The 22597-nt window shown below is 37.9% G+C and overlaps 1 protein-coding gene across 1 annotated transcript in view; it reads right to left on the bottom strand.

Moving 5' to 3' along the window:
• The window catches only part of LOC124723129 (E3 ubiquitin-protein ligase HUWE1), a 360906-nt gene that overhangs the window by 95889 nt on the left and 242420 nt on the right, over positions 1-22597 (bottom strand). The window contains exon 39 of the mRNA XM_047248317.1: positions 12792-12918. Within this exon, the coding sequence (XP_047104273.1) occupies positions 12792-12918 (127 nt within the window). The remainder of the gene's footprint in view (positions 1-12791; positions 12919-22597) is intronic.

Here is a 22597-nt window from a genome sequence, read left to right as displayed (position 1 = left end):
CCTTCATCATTACCACTGATTATGTAAAATTTCACCTGTAGTTTGTTTATGATTTTTATTGCTATTTATTTTAATTGTTTCTCACTTTATTTATTCCTTAGTCTTTGCATTTCTGCTCTGCTCCCAGCAAAGCTTCCTTCTGCTTTCTTAGACCACAGTTTACCTGGCAATCCACTTATTTTGGTGTTTATGTGAAGCTGCCACACTGGCTATTCACGTGTCATATTACATATTTGTGATCGTCTCCCTATCTCTGCACCACTTCCCACTTTAGTTTGGTGAGTGTTTACTTTCATTTTAATATTATTCCATAGCTCACACACATTTTATATTGATTCTGAGCTCAATTAAAGAAAATATACAGGGTGTTACAAAAAGGTATGGCCAAACTTTCAGGAAACATTCCTCACACACAAAGAAAGAAAATATGTTGTGTGGACATGTGTCCAGAAACGCTTACTTTCCATGTTAGAGCTCATTTTGTGGTCGTGCGGTTCTAAGCGCTACAGTCTGGAACTGAGCGACCGCTATGGTCGCAGGTTCGAATCCTGCCTCGGGCATGGATGTGTGTGATGTTCTTAGGTTAGTGAGGTTTAATTAGTTCTAAGTTCTAGGCGACTGATGATCTCAGAAGTTAAGTCGCATAGTGCTCAGCGCCATTTTTTGAGCTCATTTTATTACTTCTCTTCAAATCACATTAATCATGGAATGGAAACACACAGCAACAGAACGTACCAGCGTGACTTCAAACACTTTGTTACAGGAAATGTTCAAAATGACCTCCGTTACCGAGGATACATGCATCCACCCTCCATCGCATGGAATCCCTGATGCGCTGATGCAGCCCTGGACTATGGCGTATTGTATCACAGCCGTCCACAATACGAGCACGAAGAGTCTCTACATTTGGTACCGGGGTTGCGTAGACAAGAGCTTTCAAATGCCGCCATAAATGAAAGTCAAGAGGGTTGAGGTCAGGAGAGCGTGGAGGCCATGGAATTGGTCCGCCTCTACCAATCCATCGGTCACTGAATCTGTTGTTGAGAAGCGTACGAACGCTTTGACTGAAATGTGCAGGAGCTCCATCGTGCATGAACCACATGGCGTGTCGTACTTGTAAATGCACATTTTCTAGCAGAACAGGTAGAGTATCCCGTATGAAATCATGATAACGTGCTCCATTGAGTGTAGGTGGAAGAACATGGGGCCAATCAAGACATCACCAACAATGCCTGCCCAAACGTTCACAGAAAATCTGTGTTGATGACATGATTGCACAATTGCGTGCGGATTCTTGTCACCCCACACATGTTGACTGTGAAAATTTACAATTTGATCACGTTGGAATGAAGCCTCATCTGTAAAGAGAACATTTGCACTGAAATGAGGATTGACACATTGTTGGATGAACCATTCACAGAATTGTACCCGTAGAGGCCAATCAGATGCCGATAGTGCCTGCACACGCTGTACACGGTACGGAAACAACTGGTTCTCCCGTAGCACTCTCCATACAGTGACATGGTCAATGTTACCTTGTACAGCAGCAACTTCTCTGTCGCTGACATTAGGGTTATCGTCGTTCTAGGTCTTCCCCAGTCGCGAGTCATAGGCTGGAATGTTCCGTGCTCCCTAAGACGCCGATCAATTGCTACGAACGTCTTCCTGTCGGGACACCTTCATTCTGGAAATCTGTCTCAATACAAATGCACCGCATCACTGCTATTGCCCCGTGCTAATCCATAAATCAAATGGGCATCTGCCAACTCCGCATTTTTAAACATTGCACTGACTGCAAAACCACATTCGTGATGAACACTAACCTGTTGATGCTACGTACTGATGTGCTTGATGCTAGTACTGTAGAGCAATGAGTCACATGTCAACACAAGCACCGAAGTTAACATTACCTTCCTCAGTGAATCGAGGAAGTACAGTACATACTAATGAAACTAAAATGAGCTCTAACATGGAAATTAGACGTTTCCGGACACATGTCCACATAACATCTTTTCTTTATTTGTGTGTGAGGAATGTTTCCTGAAAGTTTGGCCGTACCTTTTTGCAACACCCTGTATATATACACATGTTTAACATTTTTAATGTAATTTTTAGGTAATCCTCCTGGTCCAAACTGGATGTTGTGCATCTCACTTTAACCTTATAGTATTGAGGCTTCCCATTATCTGATTTGGCGTTTGGTGTTTTAGAGTCAATATAATAATTTTTATACTTCACCATTAGATTAATCTCTGTGAATGTCGGCGTCTGATAGATTCATGTACTGTCATGTAGCAATTTTTTTTTATTACTTGCAGATAATCTGAAGACACTCAAAATGCGTTATTAGCAATACTGCCTTTTGCAACAAAGGCTTTTTTCTTTTTTAAGTTATAAAATGCTTGTAAAAAATTTTGCTACACTACACACACCTGTTTACAATCCACCATTTACTCTCGATGCTAGCTGCTCCTCTTCATCTTTGGCTCTAAAGACTTCAGTCACAGCTGAGTCATGAAATAAATTCAATGACAACAAGTAAAAATGTGTCAGACTGAGACTTCAAGCAGAATTTCTCGCTTTATGCAACTGGTTGCCATAACTGCTTGAGCTACCTGAGCATGCTTTCTGCCCAACTCAAATTCTCAACTTGTCGCAGACTGAACATGTAGCATCTACTGTCCATTTTTTTACACACATTTCTCACAGGTTCACCTGACTTCCACAAGACTTTGGATGGATGTGCATCCACACTGAAGGTATCATATTATTGATGCAGGGGGAAACATTGTGGAGCAAAGAAAATTTAATGGAAATATGACCAATACATGGGGCTGTAAGTATCAGAATATGCACAACAACAGATGCACGGTGCACAGCTGTTCCTCAGTTTGTGTCCAAGATGCATAACATGAATGTATCGATGAAGGATCATATGCTGCTGGTAAAGCTCTTTTACAAGAATGGTGACTGTGCACCAGCAGGCCTGCAGAATTTCTGGACACTCAAGGGTCTCAAGAAAATATTTACTAAATGGAAAAGACAGGTTTTTTGCAGTGCACTGTGCGAGGAGGAGGACAGCAGTTGATCTGACATCTGTCGAAGATGTGGCCACAGCACTGCAGGATGGGTTGAGAGATGATGTGCGAACATGCAGTGCGCGGGAAATTGCCCAAATGCTGAACATACCTGTGAGCATGGTGGATAAAATGCTACAGAACATCCTGCATTGCCATCCATACAAAATCACACATGTCCAAGAGTTGCTTCCTGTTGACCTGCTAGCAAGACAGACAAAGCCCATTTACATCTCCAAGGACATGTCAATATGCAGAATATTGGCAATGGAAAATAAGCATGCACATCAACTGGTATCACTTCATTCTGTAAAGGTGAGTGTTGTGCAGGTTGACGATGACGTATATTGTAGGCTCATATTTTTTCGAGGAGAAGAGTTCTGCGGGTCCTGTTACCTGTACCATCAGTGGTAAACACTATGCCAGTTTTTTTGTACACCAGCGTCATTCCAACCCTTCAACAGCATGGATGTGTGGGTCAGAACATTTGCATGCAAGATAGCACTCCACCACATTTCACACAGCCAGTGAAGCAGCTGCTGCAGACACATTTTGGAAATGTTAGAATTATCAGCAGCTATTTCCCTACAGCCTAGTCATCCCCATCACCTCATCTTAAACTGTGTGGCTTCTGGCTGTGTGGTTATCAAAAAGATTGTGTGTTCAGTGTTCCAGTTACCAACATAACTGAACTGAAGGCAAGCATTGTGGGACACACACTGAACTTGATCACTGAGACACACACTGATCTGTTGTGGAACATGCTGTTTCTTGATCTAAACTTGTGGCAGAACACCGAGGACAGCATACTGAACATATCTTGTGCAAGTCTAATAGCAATTAAACATCAATGTTATTTTGTTTTTTATGCAGTTTTTGGCCTCAGGACAGTTAAAAACGAATTTCTCCCAAGCAATGTAGTATGATCTAGCCATGATGGATGGGCTTACGTAACAGCACCACAACCTTTGACTGCTGAACTTGTGCAGTAATGTACATTTAACAGTACAGATGGTGTAATGTGCAACTCAAACCACAGCTGTCATCTTGCGAATCATCTGTTGCTTGTAGCAAATATCATTCATATTAAGCCACTTACAGTGGCATCTATTGGTAAAATTTTCTTTTTTTCTGCCTTTTCTTTCTGTTCCATGACATTTCCCTTCCTGTGCCAAATATTTTATGTCATTCTGGTCAGTTGTTCTCTTTCTACAAACTAATTATGGACACACTGTGTGTGTGTGTGTGTGTGTGTGTGTGTGTGTGAGTGTGTGTGGTGGTGAGGGGGGGGGGGGGGGGTTCACCATAACAACAGATTATCCAAACTATTATTCAACATAGCCTTGGGGAAATTAATGAGGGAACAGGAAAAGGAACTGGAAAACAACTCAACTAGGAAGATGCCGGGACAAAATAGAAATATCAAACCTAGCTTCCACAGATGACCTGGCCATATTATCAAATAAGGAAGCAACAGCAACCAAACAAATAGAGGTATTAAAAGAATGCGTGGAAAAAGTTTGGCTGCAAATATCTTTCAAGAAGTCTGAATTTTTCTGCCCAAAATTAGACACAAAATATGGCAAAAGAAACAGAGTTGCACACTTCAAGTATCTAGATGAAATCATTGAACCTACACATGAGGAGAAAAGATCGCGCAGAAGACTTGACTACAAAAAATGAAGGGAGCATTCAGTAAGAGACAGTACGTATATAATAAAAAATGCATGTCCATTCACACAACAGTCAGACACTACAACAAAGTAAACAAGTCTGAAATAATGGATGCAAGTGAGATGCTAACACTCCATACAAAAAGTGACGTGGAAAGCATACTGAAGGAAGAAAGGAAAATCATGAGAAAAATTCTTGGCCCAAAGCTGGCAAAAGAGGGATACAGATTACACTCTAGGAAAACTACAGAGAAGATGTCAATCAGAGCACCAGGTGTCAGAAAAAGAAGGTTGAAGTTCTATGGGTACATCATCAGGCTGTCAAAAAAATTACTCACGAAGAGATTTCTAATATACATACAAGGGGTCAAATTAACAATATCGAGGATCACTCAAGTCAAACTGGACCTAGAAAATCAATCCAATAGAAATTGGAGACAGAAATGTATACAGAGACAAGATACACAAGTGGAATGTGAGGACAGAGAATTAAATCCCAAAGAAACCAGAGACGAAGTGGACTGAAGAAAATGAGAGAATTGTGGGAGATCAGAAAGAATGCTCAAATGAGGCAGAATGCTTTGTGTGATCCTACAGGGTCTCGATGCAAATAAGATATAAAAAAAAATTATTAACATCAGATCCATTTATAACATATTCACACAGTAACTATGTTGTTTTGTGGTTCTGCTCTTACTTAAACACACACATTATAGCCCTACACCTGTAGCATGAGAACTACCTAACAACAAAACTTGCTCTCTCTTTATTGACAACCTTACATTCTTCATTTCCACTTTATTTTTGAACATTTATTGAGGCCTGTCTAAACGTCTTTCAAATAGAGTAAGGACTTAATAAATGAATGTGTTTTATTTTTCATTCATCCCATGAACACTTTATACATTAATACATTTCACATCTTTGTGGAATCTCCCAAGCATAATCAATTTTTGGCTTACAGACTACACTCTTAAATTCAGATTTGGTAGGTTTTGTACCCTGACAAGTACTAACACACACACACACACACACACACACACACACACACACACACACACACAGAAAAAAAAGAAAAGAAAAACTGTCATGGTCTGAGAGGTCACTGGTTTTGTACTATTGTTCATTAGATCTTTATTGGAACGTATTATAAATGGCTATTTTAGAGCAATTAGCTGTCCCAGTTGGGAAGTTTGCATTAGGAATCAAGTTGAATGATAATGCTACTGACAACAATGAACTCTTCCAGTATAAGTTTTTAAGAGAAGCCTGCTATTTTTTTTCTCCTAAACAGACCAATAAAGATTCAAGTTGATTTATGAACAGAATGAAATCATCTGCAGTTGCACAGTATACACTATTAGAAATAATTCATAATGAATTTCTACTTCTTCCACATGTTCCCATGTGCTGCCAGAAGTAAAATTTATGAAAGTCTATATTTTAAATTTATGACAGTTCCTGATGAATAAGGCATCTGCTCCTTTCTCCATTTCTGCTTTACAGAAGTGAGTTGTTAACCTCAATACTGTAACACTTAACATACCTACAGTTGTGGTCCAATGATATTCAGAAAGAGAAAGATTGTGTCAACCAAGAATGAGATTTTCACTCTGCAGCGGAGTGTGCACTGATATGAAACTTCCTGGCAGATTAAAACTGTGTGCCCGACCGAGACTCGAACTCGGGACCTTTGCCTTTCGCGGGCAAGTGCTCTACCAACTGAGCTACCGAAGCACGACTCACGCCCGGTACTCACAGCTTTACTTCTGCCAGTACCTCGTCTCCTACCTTCCAAACTTTACAGAAGCTCTCCTGTGAACCTTGCAGAACTAGCACTCCTGAAAGAAAGGATATTGCGGAGACATGGCTTAGCCACAGCCTGGGGGATGTTTCCAGAATGAGATTTTCACTCTGCAGCAGAGTGTGTGCTGATATGAAACTTTCAGGAGTGCTAGTTCTGCAAGGTTCGCAGGAGAGCTTCTGTAAAGTTCGAAAGGTAGGAGACGAGGTACTGGCAGAAGTAAAGCTGTGAGTACCGGGCGTGAGTCGTGCTTCAGTAGCTCAGTTGGTAGAGCACTTGCCTGTGAAAGGCAAAGGTCCCAAGTTCGAGTCTTGGTCGGGCACACAGTTTTGATCTGTGTCAACCAAGTTTGATGACTAATTCATCCATGTAAGTAAGTAGTGAATTTTACTCCACGCTACTCAAATATTCTGAAGAAACAAAGACTGCTGGCATTTCACACTGACAGATATAATTGGTCTGAAATAAAAATTTTTTGGGTTTGTCAATAATTTCCAACCACCAACTGTTCGTAGTGATGCAGATGATGTTGCCACTCTCCACCCCAGGGTTCTTCTGCTCTTAGGCAACCCGTTTACATCTGCCCTTTCTTGCTGTGGTGGAAACCAAGCCTAGTAGCATAGCCCCATCTGCTGACTGAACCATTCCAATACTCTATCCTGCACCTGACTTAAGCAGCTGTTCCAGCTGCAAATTAAATCTCCTGAGTGAAGAGTTCAAATGAGATCTAGCATCACAAACGCTGAACAGATACAAACGCAACATTGATATGTTTTGATGGTGATGCAATCCTCACTTGGTTACCTGGTATTGAGATTCTAGTTTATCCCACAAAATTAGGCCTAAATCTTTTACATGAGAACTACCTAATAACAAAACTTACTTTCTCTTTACTGACTTCCTTACATTCTTACTTTTTCAGTTATTGTTGAATGTTCATTGTGCCATGTCTAAGCCTACATCTGAGGTTCATCCATTCCCTATTGTAGGAACAGGTCAAACTTATTCTTCACATTCACCACAAAGCCATCAGATGATATTATATGCCTGTTCTTTGTATTACCAGTTACCACTAACCATCTCTCATTACACTTCCTTCACCTTACCTTGTCCAGATCTTTCCTAGAATCATCTACTTCAGCCTCAGGGGCAGCATTATCCCCTCTTGTTTCTCTGTCTGCCTGAATTGCATATCCAACAGAACCACTGATGCTCATCAGTTCACCAATCCCCATGCCTTTAGTCACTCCAATGGGGGGTGGGAACCAAACAAAAGCAGCCATCACACAATACCCCAGAACTAACAATTCTACTACAAGTCAGGTACTTTTCATTCATGGTAAAATAATAATTGGGTACGAAAAACGCAACTGAGTTACCGACAAACAAGCGAACACATTTGGTAAAATTTGTGCCTATATGTAACAGTATTTAAGCAAACTACTGATGCAAATTATCTGAACCGAAGAACTTAAAATTCTCATTTCCTTGTCAAAATATAAACTAAATAATTGAGATACAAGCTCTACTCAAGTTGCCGGAAAGAAAGCAGGTATTCAGTGAAGCTTTTTAATTTTACTGCAACTAAGTGTAAACAAAAATATGTCCTCAACTCAACTTCACAATCTTTTTTAGTATTTGGGGGAGTAACATGTAGGGACATAAAATTTTGTTTTAATTTTATGGTCAAATTTGTTGTTATTTTTTGCCGAGTTCCTTGCTATTTTTGCAAAATTAGTTGCTATTTTTGAATAATGATTATTATTATTATTATTTCTTTCTTTTCTCAGACGTTATGTCTGGTCAAAAATGGAAAATGACGCGGACCTTTATCAAGCGTGACTTCCTTTTAACTGTACGGTATATGTTAAATTGCTTTTAGGAACTTTTGGGTAATTGAACATGTATCAGTAATTACAGATTTCTGTAGTTGTATATATACGTTTGGATGTAGCTGTATTGCATTGATTTACTGGTGGATATTGTGTGGTATGACTCCTGTAGTTGATAGTATAATTGGTATAATGTCAACTTTATCCTGATGCCACATGTCCTTGACTTCCTCAGCCAGTTGGATGTATTTTTCAATTTTTTCACCTGTTTTCTTCTGTATATTTGTTGTATTGGGTATGGATATTTCGATTAGTTGTGTTAATTTCTCCTTTTTATTGGTGAGTATGATGTCAGGTTTGTTATGTGGTGGTGTTTTATCTGTTATAATGGTTCTGTTCCAGTATAATTTGTATTCATCATTCTCCAGTACATTTTGTGGTGCATACTTTTATGTGGGAACGTGTTGTTTTATTAGTTTATGTTTTATGGCAAAGTCTGCATTTATCTGTTATGGTATTGGGATCTTTAATAATATGCTTGCTGTAATATCTGGTGTTTATTGTTTGATCCTGTATTGCAATCATGAATCCTTCCGTCTCACTGTATATATTGCCTTTTCTTAGCCATGTGTTGGATGCGTCTTGATCGATGTGTGGCTGTGTTAGATGATACGGGTGCTTGCCATGTAGTGTTTTCTTTTTCCAATTTACTTTCTTCGTATCTGTTGATGTTATGTGATCTAAAGGGTTGTAGAAGTGGTTATGAAATTGCAGTGGTGTAGCCGATGTATTTATATGAGTGATTGCTTTGTGTATTTTGCTAGTTTCTGCTCGTTCTAGAAAGAATTTTCTTAAATTGTCTACCTGTCCATAATGTAGGTTTTTTATGTCGATGAATCCCCTTCCTCCTTCCTTTCTGCTTAATGTGAATCTTTCTGTTGCTGAATGTATGTGATGTATTCTATATTTGTGGCATTGTGAACATGTAAGTGTATTGAGTGCTTCTAGGTCTGTGTTACTCCATTTCACTACTCCAAATGAGTAGGTCAATATTGGTATAGCATAAGTATTTATAGCTTTTGTCTTGGTTCTTGCTGTCAATTCTGTTTTCAGTATTTTTGTTAGTCTTTGTCTATATTTTTCTTTTAGTTCTTCTTTAATATTCGTATTATCTATTCCTATTTTTTGTCTGTATCCTAGATATTTATAGACGTCTGTTTTTTCCATCGCTTCTATGGAGTCACTGTTGTTATTCAATATGTAACCTTCTTGTTTAGTGTGTTTTCCCTTGACAATGCTATTTTTCTTACATTTGTCTGTTCCAAAAGCCATATTTATATCATTGCTGAATACTTCTGTTATCTTTAGTAATTGGTTGAGTTGTTGATTGGTTGTTACCAGTAGTTTTAGATCATCCATTTATAGCAAATGTGTGATTTTGTGTTGGTATGTTCCAGTAATATTGTATCCATAATTTGTATTATTTAGCATGTTGGATAGTGGGTTCAGAGCAAGGCAGAACCTGAAAGGACTTAATGAGTCTCCTTGGTATATTCCACGCTTAATCTGTATGGACTGTGATGTGATATTATTGGAATTTGTTTGGATATTAAGTGTGGTTTACCAATTTTTCCATTACTATCTTTAGGAACTGTATAAATTTAGGATCTACTTTGTATATTTCCAATATCTGTAGTAACCAAGAGTGGGGTATACTATCAAAAGCTTTTTGGTAATCAATGTATGTGTAGTGTAGCGAATTTTGTTTAGTTTTAGCTTGATATGTCACCTCTGTATCTATTATCAGTTGCTCTTTACATCCTCGTGCTTCTTTGCAACAGCCTTTTTGTTCTTCATTTATAATTTTGTTCTGTGTTGTATGTGTAATTAATTTCTGTGTAATGACTGAAGTTAATAATTTGTATATTGTTGGTAGGCATGTTATGGGGTGATATTTTGCTGGGTTTGCTGTGTCTGCTTGATCTTTAGGTTTCAGATAAGTTATTCCTTGTGTAAGTGTATCAGGGAATGTGTATGGGTCTGTCTGTTAAATAATTTAGTTAGATGTGAATGTGTTGAGGTGAACTACTTTAGCCAGAAATTTGCTATTTTATCTTTTCCAGAGGCTTTCCAATTGTGAGTAGAATTAATTGCTTGGGTGACTTCATGTTGCAAAATTATCACTACAGGCATTTGTGGTATCATCTTGTACGTATCTGTTTCTGCTTGTATCCACCGTGCATGCCTGTTATGTTGTACCGGGTTTGACCATATGTTGCTCCAGAAGTGTTCCATCCCTGTTATGTTTCGTGGATTGTCTATTTTAATGTGTGTTATCTATTGTCTGGTAAAATTTCTTTTGGTTTGTGTTGAATGTTTGGTTTTGTTTCCTTCTATTTTCACTTTTTTTGTATCATCTAAGTCGTTTGGCCAATGCTTGTAATTTCTGCTTCTTTTCATCTAATTGCTCTATTGCTTCTTCTTGTGAGATTTTACCTAACCTTTTTCGTTTTTTTTTTTCTAACATTTCATTTCTTATAAATTGTGTTAGCTGTCCGATGTCTTTTCTCAGTTTTTCTATTCTGATCTGTAGCCTGTGTTGCCATGCTGGTTTTGTGGGTTTCTTCTGTGTGTTGGTCGGTTCTGATCTCTGCCTAGTGTGTATATTTAGTGTAGTGAGTGCTCCTATATAAACCAGTAGTTGTAACTCTTCCATAGTTGTGCTTTCATTTATTTTGTTGTGTATGATTGTGTTGATAGTTTTTATTGTTGTTTCGACTTGTGGGTTATTTGGCGGTTATGCAAGAATGGTCTAATGTCTGTATTTGTGTCTTTGTATTCTATATATGTCAGCTGAAATTTTTTCTTCTGTATCTAACATGTGTGTCACTTCGTGTTCTATTTGTGCTTGTTCTGGTGGCTGTCTTAAGATTTCGTTTTCCTCTGATTGCTTAATTGATGCATGTTGTTCTTTGTTTGTTTGCTCTGGGATGTTTGAGTCCGTTACTGTATTTTCTTCTTCTTCTGATTGCACATTATTTTGTTCCAGTATTTGTTGTACTTCTTGTTTGATGTTTTCTAATTCTGACTGGGGTATCCTGTTATTTTTGATTATTACACGAATCTGATCAGCTAGTTGTCATTCTGTTAAAAATTTTAATTCTGGGTATCTGGTAATAAATGTTGTGTATACTTGTGATCTGTATCCAGTTGTGTTGGTTCCTAGGTTTGTCGCTTGGTAATAACAGAACATGAGGTGTCGATTAACTTCATCTGACCATCTCATCCTCTGTCTTTGTTTTCCTTCTAGGGTGGTTGCAGGAAGCATATCCTGCAAAACACCTCTATTTGGATTTAAATCATTTTCCAGTTGGCTAGCAGTGTTGTTACCATTGTGAGCGGGCATCGGGTTCAAGTGTCGTCCCCGACCAAGACGGCGCTTGTCCGAGGCTTCTTTAGTTCTGTCCTGAACCAAGTAATCACACTAAAAGGGGGTTAGCCCTATTAGTGGTTTGTTCATTTTGTCTCCTTTTACGACTGGCAGAACATACCGGAGGCCTATTCTTTTCCCGGGCCTCCACGGGAATTATTATTATTATTACTATTACTATTACTATTATTATTATTATTATTATTATTATTTTGCCAATGTCAGTGGTTTTCACTGCACTCACTGTCTTTTTTGCCAAATTCAGTTTTCTTTTTTCACCAAATTTGGTGGTGTTTTATACCAAATTTGTTGTTGTTTTGGGCACTTCAGTGTTACTTTTTGCCAGATTCCCCCCTTTCTTTATTTGGTGTTTTTTGCCAAATTTCATGTTATTTGCATCAAATTCAATGTTTTCTGCCAAATTCAGAGCTATTTTCACCACCACATCACAGTTCATTATGTGGGAATTAAACACTCATTTTAAGATTCGAGTATACATGAACCTCAGCCTTGAGGAGATTAGAAATCAAAATGCATTGTAACATACAATAATTGTCAGTTACAAATGTTAGGAAACTGCCATCCAGAGATTTACAGAACTTTCACAAGGCAAAATTACAAATTTCAGGATATCTCGTAAAAATTGCCGATTTTGCGTTATTTTTTAAAAAAAAAAAAAAAAAAAAAAAAAAAAAAAAAAAAAAAAAAAAAAAAAAAAGGTCAATTTCACATTATTTTCATGTCATTTGGAATGTGTAAAGACATATGAAACATTTAATAGTATGCTTAACGCACTTATTTACTAAATAATTTGTACTAAACTAACCTGTTACACTCTTAATAAATTATCTTTGCAAGTGTACTCACACATCTAGTGCTCGTCTACAAAATGCCTCAGATGAAGGCAGGTTGCTATGTCCCCTCATATCTATTCCTTAAGATTAAGAATGGGAAATTACTTGATATACAACTCACCAATAACAGCGCTGAACTGTGAATCAGAATCAAGCAGCTTGCATTCTTCATACCACCAGAACATCGCTGTTGGTATGGTACTGACTGTAGCTGTAAGACTTGGTCCAAAAACAAAGCCCGGCTGATCCTGTGGATCAAAATACTTGTTAAATAAATTAAATTATCTGCAAGTTAATAACCAGAAATGCTATAAATATGTTCTATTAAGAGTTCCAATTGTATCATTTACATACAACTGGAGACTGAAGTTACACACACACACACACACACACACAAAGCAAATTTATCATTATGAACAATTATCAGAAATAAAGCAAGTAACCAAGGATGAAAAATGGTCCCATAGTCTGTTATAGTCAGATTGTGAAGGACACAAATTATGCTAGTTCCATCATCATGTTCAAAAGAGGTTTGATATTATCAACAATCTGAATAGTCCATCTTGGAAGACGCAATCACTCCCAAAAAGAATGCCTGCACCACTGAATGAAAATGTCACCCTGTGATGGAGATTTTTGTTCCTGTGTACTTACCGTATTTACTCGAATCTAAGCCGCACTTTTTTTCCGGTTTTCGTAATCCAAAAAACAGCCTGCAGCTTAGAATCGAGTGCAAAGTAAGCGGAAGTTCTGAAAAATGCTGGTAGGTGCCGCTACAACTAACTTGTGCCATCGAATATATGTAGTGCTACACAGGCATGCTTTGCAGGCACAAAGATAAATACTGGCACAAAAACCTCTGGGTCAGTAAATAAAAAAATAAAAAATAAAAATAAAATAAAAATAAAAAAATTAAAAAAATAAATAAAATAAAAGGTGGAAGATGAGCTTTTTTCCTCCGCCTCAGTTTTCGACCACTGCATTTTCATACATTATCCAACGAAGTAAATACAAATTCCGTATTGTTAATCTTCCAATGTAGCAGCATTTCAATGTACTACAAAAATCTGACTGGAAAGACTGTTTGGGATGCTTGTCAATATGGCCAACTCTATGTTCTGAATTTTTTCCTACCTATGAGAAGAGATGGCTGCTAATATGAACTTTTATGAATTGTGAATCACGTGCAGTTTTCTCTCCACTATAAGTATAATATGAATATAAACATTTTGCCATGTGTTCTTTCGTGTTTGCTGCTATCTCATTTACATCCTGTCTGCCTAATAAACTACGAAACTAGAGTGAGACAACAGCAAACGCGGAAGAATATACATATAATGTCATGTTTATATTCGTATTATTCTTATGGCTAATAGTGATACAGTCAGAAACAAAGCATGGCAATTGACTAGATTTTTAAATCTAGGATGCCTTATTTCTGTGCAGAATGTAATGAACTAAAGAGGTGTCTGCAAAGATTTTCAAACATAGAAAAATTTTTGCTAAACTCTCGTTCAGAGCATCACCTATCATACACAGTCTATTATTTGGTTCTTGTTGATCATTATCAAAGAAAGCAGCAGTGTAAGTAACAACAAATAGCAGTCTCTTGCCATTGTTTTGCTAATGAGACGATTCCTTTTTTTTTTTTTTTTTTTTTTTAAGCGGCAGTAGCGTGCGCAAAAGCAAGCCATGCCGAGAGTGGCGACTGGCTGTAAACACTCATTATCAGAATGCGACAAACAATGCATGACACAGTACAGTAATGCATTTTCAGCTTAGAGTGACGTAAACACCTATAACAAAGAAAATGGCACATACCAGATCAAAGAAAAATAAGCAATCAATTCAAACGAGACGAAGCACATGAAAAAGGAAGGGTACCCGTATAAATACGGATGGAGCGCCTGACGCATAGCAATGGCTACCTGGTAAAGCTTAACTGCTAAGCTTATGACTCAAACCAAACTACTGTAGCTGTATAGCCATTCATTCAGAAATTGTTTCTCATATTACAATGGACCAACTTTGTTTCGATTTGGAGGTGCGGCCTAAAACTTTTCTCACCCCTTGAATTTCGAGCCTCAAATTTCAGGTGCGGCTTAGATTCAAGTAAATACGGTAATGTGCTTCCGATTAACAGTGTTATAGGTCTTTGTTATTTTTCTTTATTTTATTACTGATTTTTATTAATACCAAACATAAAGTGAGTAACTATTTTTGAATATTTGAAACTGCGCTTGTAAATGTATTCTCTTGTCTTTTATATAACATTTACACAACATGATGCGATTTACATAAATAAAGTACTATGCACATTATGGCAAAATTTATATCCATGTTATTTAATAAGAAGGAAACAGCTGATAGTGAAAAGATGGCAAGAGACATGGAAGTACATTAATGGCAGATTGGTTTATGTATTTAGGGAAGAATATTGCATTTTATTTTTATTTATTTTGAGACAAAGTTTGGCTATGATGTGTGGAGAAGAGGGAGAATGAGATGCTGTAATGAGAAGTAGTTAAAATGAAGTGGTTGTGGAGAAATTGCAGTTGAAATGAAGAAAACTGTTACAGACTGAGTAGTGGCATCTTGGTAGAACATATTGGTGAGCTTGTAATAAACCATCCAGTACATGAAGCATTCACAGACTGTCATGGCAAATCAATAAAAAGAAAAGCTACTGATGAAAGAAGAAACAGAATTAACTATTAACAACAATTTCAATACAAAATGAGAAGACTAGAATCATGTAATTGGGGATGGCAGATGAGGCATGCTTGAAGAATTGAATAGCTAACTGGCCTCAACTCTGTATCTGATCAGCAGAAGGTTCTTATAGTGAGGTGAAAGGCACTTTTGGACTGTGTAGCACACACAAGTTGTGGTAATATTAACTAAACACATTTTGGTGAAAAGATAAATGTTATATGGACTTCCTTTTACAACAAACAATTTAGAATTTTTAACTGACTGTAAGGTCGGGGTATGACTGGGTTTAGCTTTTAAATAAATGTGCACTTCACCTGTCAAATGTATCTTTTTGTTGGTGCACTGTTTCCACAAACAATTGGAGTTTTGTCCATATAAAACATCTAAATTCCAATCAGCAGTTTTCCCTGGAGAGGTAACGGCATTTCTTGCCTCTGTGTTGATTTCTGGAGTAGACATCACATTATTGCCATATTGTTCTAGCAGCACTGATGCAAGGGATTTTGTCACAAGCAGCGACTGCCAGGAATCTCAGGAAAGAGATACGCAAATTTGATTCCATGCAAAACAACGCAGGAACTATTACACATCGATGTCCTATGATGCAAACTCCAATACTTCACTAAAGTTTTGTGACTTAATAAAATCCGATGTTCAGCAACCATATAAAAACAATTACTCATGCTCAGATTACTTATGAAAATGTTTGAAGATTAATGATGGATATAATAGTGGCGTGATCTTATGTCAGGGAACTCTCATAGTAACATTGGTGTTTCAGAGTTCTGCTGTAAGTTAAACACATACACTGGCCAGTAATTAACACACATTACATCACTTTGAGTGAGTGGATGTATGCATGGAAGTTGTCAATGGAGTAACATAAGACAGAGCAGTATTAGAAAATTACTGTGTATCAGCGCATGTAGTTATCAAGAAAGCAGACATAAGGAGAACAGTATTAAGTTTTGTGTGTGAATCATACAGGGAAGCAAAGAGCATTTGGTATTTAATTCACTGAGACACTGCCAAGAGATAACAGAGTGACAGCTGTTCATATTAACTTCATACAACAGTAGCAAGTAAGAGAGAATCATTCAAGTTAGTTAGAGCAAGGAAAGCATAGTTTTAACCCTCAGTGTTTCCATAAAAATTAACAGTTACACTTCCTTTAATGTTAGCCTGACAAGGAAACAGTCAGTGAGAGATGTCGAAATCAGCTGTGTGTCCTTCTTCTTATTATTATTATTATTATTATTATTATTATTATTATTATTATTATTATTATTACAGGAAGACTACACCTAAAGAAACACAATGTCCGCTAAGACACAGTGAATGCCTTTTGTGGTTTTGCTAAGTGTTAGCAAAGGAGATTAAGCCTTTTTTGTTTCTTTTAATATGCTTGCTAATAGAATCTGTGTTTGTGATGGCAGCAGAGTTTCACAGTAATGTGGAATCTAATTAATGTTTTCAACTTTGCAAAGATGAAATATAAAGAATGCGACATGAAATCAAAATCACTTACTTCTCCTGAATACCTACACACGTGCAATTTATTAGTTACTTTCTTGGCTATTTAATGAAAGTAGGTCAACATTTTGTAAGAAACTGTGGAAACATTAGAAGAAACAGGAAGTAACTGATGATTCCATGAATTTTGAGTCAAATGATGGGTGTTGTGCTAATTAAAGTCCACAATAAAGACACACTACCTATCTAACCTGAATAAAACAGGCACAGTAATAGTTTTTAGTGACAAAGAAAAAGTCGTAAATTATTTTGTTAAACAAAGAAGGGAGAACATGCTTACAATTAACCATTGTACATGGTCAGTTTCATTTCATAAAATCTGAATGTGTATTGTATAAATGGAAGAACGATTTACAACAAGTACGAGATTTGTGCCAAAATGGAAGCTATAAAAGTGTGAAAGGAAAACTATTTGAAAGATTTACAATTGTTCCTGAGTGTCAATGCACAATTGCCATGGGAAATCTTCGAGACAAGATCCTCCAAATTACAAATGAAGGAATATTTCCGATTTTCAGGCCGCTTCAACCTGATTAAACAGATTCAGGAAATTATACTGGAAAGGAAGTCTCATAATTATGTAGTTTACTTCAATTGAGGAGAGGTCATTAATAGCTAATATGAGGGTAATCCCAAAAGTAAGGTCTCTCATTTTTTTTTGTAAGTACAGAACACTGTCTGTTTGGCAGTTGGTCACATTGTTATGAAGAGTGCTTCATGCGCTGAGGGACTCAGTCTTGGCTTGGCAGCCATTGAGAATGGAGCTCCCATTGCATGTTACTGCCAACTGCGAATTGTGTGCAGTTATTCGGTTTTTGAGCGCAAAGGGCACAGCACTGATTAAAAGCCATTGCCAATTGACAGAAGTGTATGGTGAGTCATGCATGGATGTCAAAACTGTTCATAAGTGGTGTAGAGAGTTTGTAGCTGGTCAGACCGAAATTCACAATGAGCAAAGGAGTGGAGGACTGTCAGTTTCTGAGGAGACAGTGTTGAAGGTTGAGCAAAGCATGTGTGAAGATTGGCGGATCACCCTGGATGATCTCTGCATGTTGGTTCCCGAGGTTTCCCAAAGCACCGCTCACAGAATTTTAATGGAAACATTGAACTACCAGAAGGTGTGTGCAAGATGGGTGTCACACATGCTGACTGAGGACCAGATGCAGCAACAAGTTGATGCTTCCCACGCATTTCTTTAACACCTTGCAGCCAAACAGGACAACTTTCTGGACTCAATTGTCATGGGTGACTAAACCTGGTAATAGCACCTTACACCTGAGACCAAGCAACAATCATGCCAGTGATGGCACTCTTCTTCACCAAAGCCGCAGAAATTCAAACAAACACAGTCTGCCGGTAAAGTCATAACAACCATTTTATGGGATCGGAAAGGGGTACTGTTGGTCGACAATTAATGCTGACAGGTACTGTGAGACTCTGAAAAATCTCAAACGAGCAATTCAGAACCAGAGAAGAAGAATGTTGAGCAAGAGCATACACATTCTCCACGACAACGCTTGCTCATACATATCTCGGCAAACCGTTGCTCTCCTGCAACAGTTTCAGTGGAACATAATCACCCACCCACCCTATAGTCCTGACTTGGTGCCCAGTGACTGTCACCTGTTCCCTAGGTTGAAAGAACATTTGGCCAGAAAGCGATTCAGCTCCGATGACGAGGTGAAAGAAGAGGTTCATAACATTCTGAACAGCATGGTGGCGAGCTGGTATTACATGGCACACAAAAACTGCCACAGCGTCTACAAAGATGCAGCGACAGAAATGGTGATTATGTCAAAAAATAGCAAAATGTTCAAGCTGTAAACTGATGTAAACCATTGTAGAAATAAACAGGTCTATGTACTTATAAAGAAATAGGAGACCTTACTTTTGGGATTACCCTCGTATAACAGAGTAAATCATAGCGGATGTGAAGATTAAGCTTCTTGCGGTAAGCCAGTGAAGTTTCATGCTAGAATGGTATGCTAACTGCACTTTATCATTTCAAGTGAAATAAATGAGAGTTACTTGTGCAATCGATGAAAGCTATTACACGTAATATTATTCTCTCCCATTTTACGAGATTTTACTACTTCAATTGTAAGATTTTTTGCACTAAACACTCCTTGTTTTAAATTGTAGTCCTGATTAGCCTCAAGGTTCCTGAAGACAGATGTACATCCACACTGATACTTCGCAATACACCATACAGCATGTTGTGGAGGGTACCCTATACCACTAATCTTTTCCTTTCCTGTGCCACTCTCAAACAGAATGAGAGAAAAATGACTGCCTTTATGTCTCTATATGAGCCCTATTTTCTCGTATCTTATCCTCATGGTCCTTACATGTTACGTACATTGGAGGTAGTAGAATCATTGTGCAGTCAGCTTCAAACACCAGTTCTCTAAATTTTCTCAATAATATTCTTTAATAAAAAGTATGTTGCCTTCCTTCCAAGGATTCCTATCTGAGTTCCAAAAGCATCTCTCTAACACCTGTGTGGTGTTTGAACCTATCAGTAACAAATATAGGAGCCCATGTCTTTATTGCTTCAATGTCCTCCTCTAATCCGTACTGGTGGGCATCCCAAACACTCCAGCAGTACTTAAAAGTATGGTTGCATCAGTGTCCTGTATGTGGTCTTATTTACAAATGAACCAAACTTTCCCAAATTTCTCCCGATAAACCAAACTTGACCATTCATCTTCGCTACCATGATCCTCACATGCTCATTCAATTTCATATCACTTTGCAGTGTTATGCCAAGTTATTTAAACGATATGAATGTGTCAAGCAGGACTCTACTAATGCTGTACTTTAACATTATGTTTCTGTTTTTCCCACTCATCTGCATTAACTTACATTTTTCTATATTTAGAGCTAGCTGCCATTCATCACACCACCTAGAAATTTTGTCTAAGTTGTCTTGTATCCTCCTACACTCACTCAACTTCAACACTTTAGTGTACACCACAGAATCATCAGCTAACAACCACAGATAGCTGCATACCCTGCCCACCACCACATTTATGTATACAGAGAATAGCAGCAGTACTATCACACTTCCATGGGGCACTCCCTATGATACCCTTTTCTTCGAGGAACACTCATCATCGAGGACAATATACTGGATTCTATCACTTGAGAAGTCTTTGAACCATTCACGTATGTGAGAATTTATTCCATATACTTGTACTTTTGTTACTTGTCTGCATTTGGGCACTGCGTCAAATGCTTACTGGAAATCTAGAAATATGGAATTTGCCTGCACTACTTCATCCATAGTTCACAACATATAATGTGATAAAAGGGGAAAGCTGCAAAAAAGTAATCCACTGATATTTATCAATGGCACTGGCGAAGTAAAATCTGGAAAAATGGGAGACAATAATTTGCAATACTACATCCCACATGTCTTTCCAGTTGCAGAACCTAATTCATTGCTTTTTTTGTGCTCTTGGCCTGGACATATCAACACCTTTGTCTTTATTATTATGATGATGATGATGATAATGATGATGATAAGACTGTTAATAACATTCGGATTCCACCCAAAACTAATAGTGCAATTCAGCCTCTCCATATAGAAGTTCTTCAACAGTGTAAAGCAGTTACCAAAAATTGTTTGACAATATAATTTACAATAGCTCTTTTTTATTTCAGGTTTATCAGTGCAACATTATTGTTAAACTCCAATCACTTGTGCATTATCACTTTACATCACCATTTTTTACTGATTTTATCATGTGTGCCTGGTACACAGCACAACTTGTCGAACATGGCCATGAATTTTTCTTACACCATCCTAATCCTGTCTAAATAAATCTAATAATCACTGTGAAGCGTCTGAATGCATCAGTTTTTCTTTTGGTGGGTGTGCCTGACATAAGGAAAATGTTGGTTTTCTTCATCCAACTGACACTTATTTTTGTGTCAACTACAGGGCATAAACAAGGAACTGTTTCATTTTTTGTAAAATATGCACTGTTAAAACATTATTGTAAAAAGTCCAATAAATGAATAGTTATAAAATATTCAGAGTCAACGAATTCAAGTCTTGATTGATGGAAGAGAGCGAGAGAGAGCGAGAGAGAGCGTGTGTGTGTGTGTGTGTGTGTGTGTGTGTGTGTGTGTGTGTGAGAAATCTTATGGGACTTAACTGCTAAGGTCATCAGTCCCTAAGTTTACACACTATTTGCTCGGCTAATCCCGTGCGGCGATTGATGGAAGTCATCTGTAGTGTAACACCATGCACTGCCTTAACTTCCTTTCCTCTGCAAGTTACTCATGCAGCAATTACACATGCAGCAGTTTAGCTGATGATATTAACTGCAAGTTATTCAAAACCTCAATGTTTTTAGTCACTTTTGGTATGGTTTAATTGCTTAACATTTGCATGTGTGCACTTTAGGTTTCACGCAATGTTCTCATGATGACTGCATCTGCTTATTTGCTGAGTCCCAGCTATAGGTAGGATTGTACAATCCACTGCTTAAGTGGCTCTTTTGAGACAAAAGTGAGTAATTTTAACGTTTTTTAGCAATACTTCCAGTGCACTTTCGCAGCTAAAATTTTGACAGTGCATTTCTTTTGGTGTATTCTTCCTGTACGCAAAATTTGAGGAAGGTTTCAACATGTCAAATTGACCATTCCTTTATGAGATCCATTGAAAAATGACAATATGACTGCCCAAAATATTATAAAACTTCTACCATGCATCACAATTGGAAAAGAATGTTAATTCTAAACTTCACTTACTGTAATACATATGTATTACCACTAAGAACAGAGTCCAGGTAAATTCATATCACATTACATATTACTGTTGGTTGGTAGTCCTGGTTTTGTATCTATGTCTACATTTATACTCCGCAAGCCACCCAACGGTGTGTGGCGGTGGGTACTTTACGTGCCACTGTCATTACCTGCCTTTCCTGTTCCAGTCGCGTATGGTTCGCAGGAGGAACGACTGCCTAAAAACCTCCGTGTGTGCTCGAATCTCTCTAATTTTACATTTGTGATCTCCTCAGGAGGTATAAGTAGGGGGAAGCAATATATTTGATACCTCATCCAGAAATCTGGACAGCAAGCTACACTGCGATGCAGAGCGCCTCTCTTTCAGAGTCTGCCACATGAGTTTGCTAAACATCTCTGTAATGCTATCAAGCTTACCAAATAACACTGTGATGAAACGCGCCGCTCTTCTTTAGATCTTCTCCATCTCCTCTGTCAATCCGACCTGGTACGGATCTCACACTGACGAGCAATACTCAAGTATAGGTCAAACGAGTGTTTTGTAAGCCATCTCCTTTGTTGATGGACTACATTTTCTAAGGACTCTCCCAGATATTTTACAGAAGTAACTGCTTCCAGTGTTTGTTCCGCTATCATATAATCATACAATAAAGGATCCTTCTTTCTATGTATTTGCAATACATTACATTTGTCTATGTTAAGGGTCAGTTGCCACTCCCTGCACCAAATGCCTATCCGCTGCAGATCTTCCTGCATTTCGTTGCAATTTTCTAATGCTGCAACTTCTCTGTATACTACAGCATCATCCGCAAAAAGCCGCATGGAACTTCTGACATTATCTACTAGGTCATTTATATATATATTGTGGAAGGCAATGGTCCCTTAACACTCCCCTGTGGCACACCAGAGGTTACTTTAACG

Source organism: Schistocerca piceifrons, chromosome X (assembly GCF_021461385.2).
Source record: "Schistocerca piceifrons isolate TAMUIC-IGC-003096 chromosome X, iqSchPice1.1, whole genome shotgun sequence".
In the NCBI taxonomy this organism is placed as follows: Eukaryota; Metazoa; Arthropoda; class Insecta; order Orthoptera; family Acrididae; genus Schistocerca; species Schistocerca piceifrons.
This window is presented reverse-complemented; position numbering and strand designations above follow the sequence as displayed.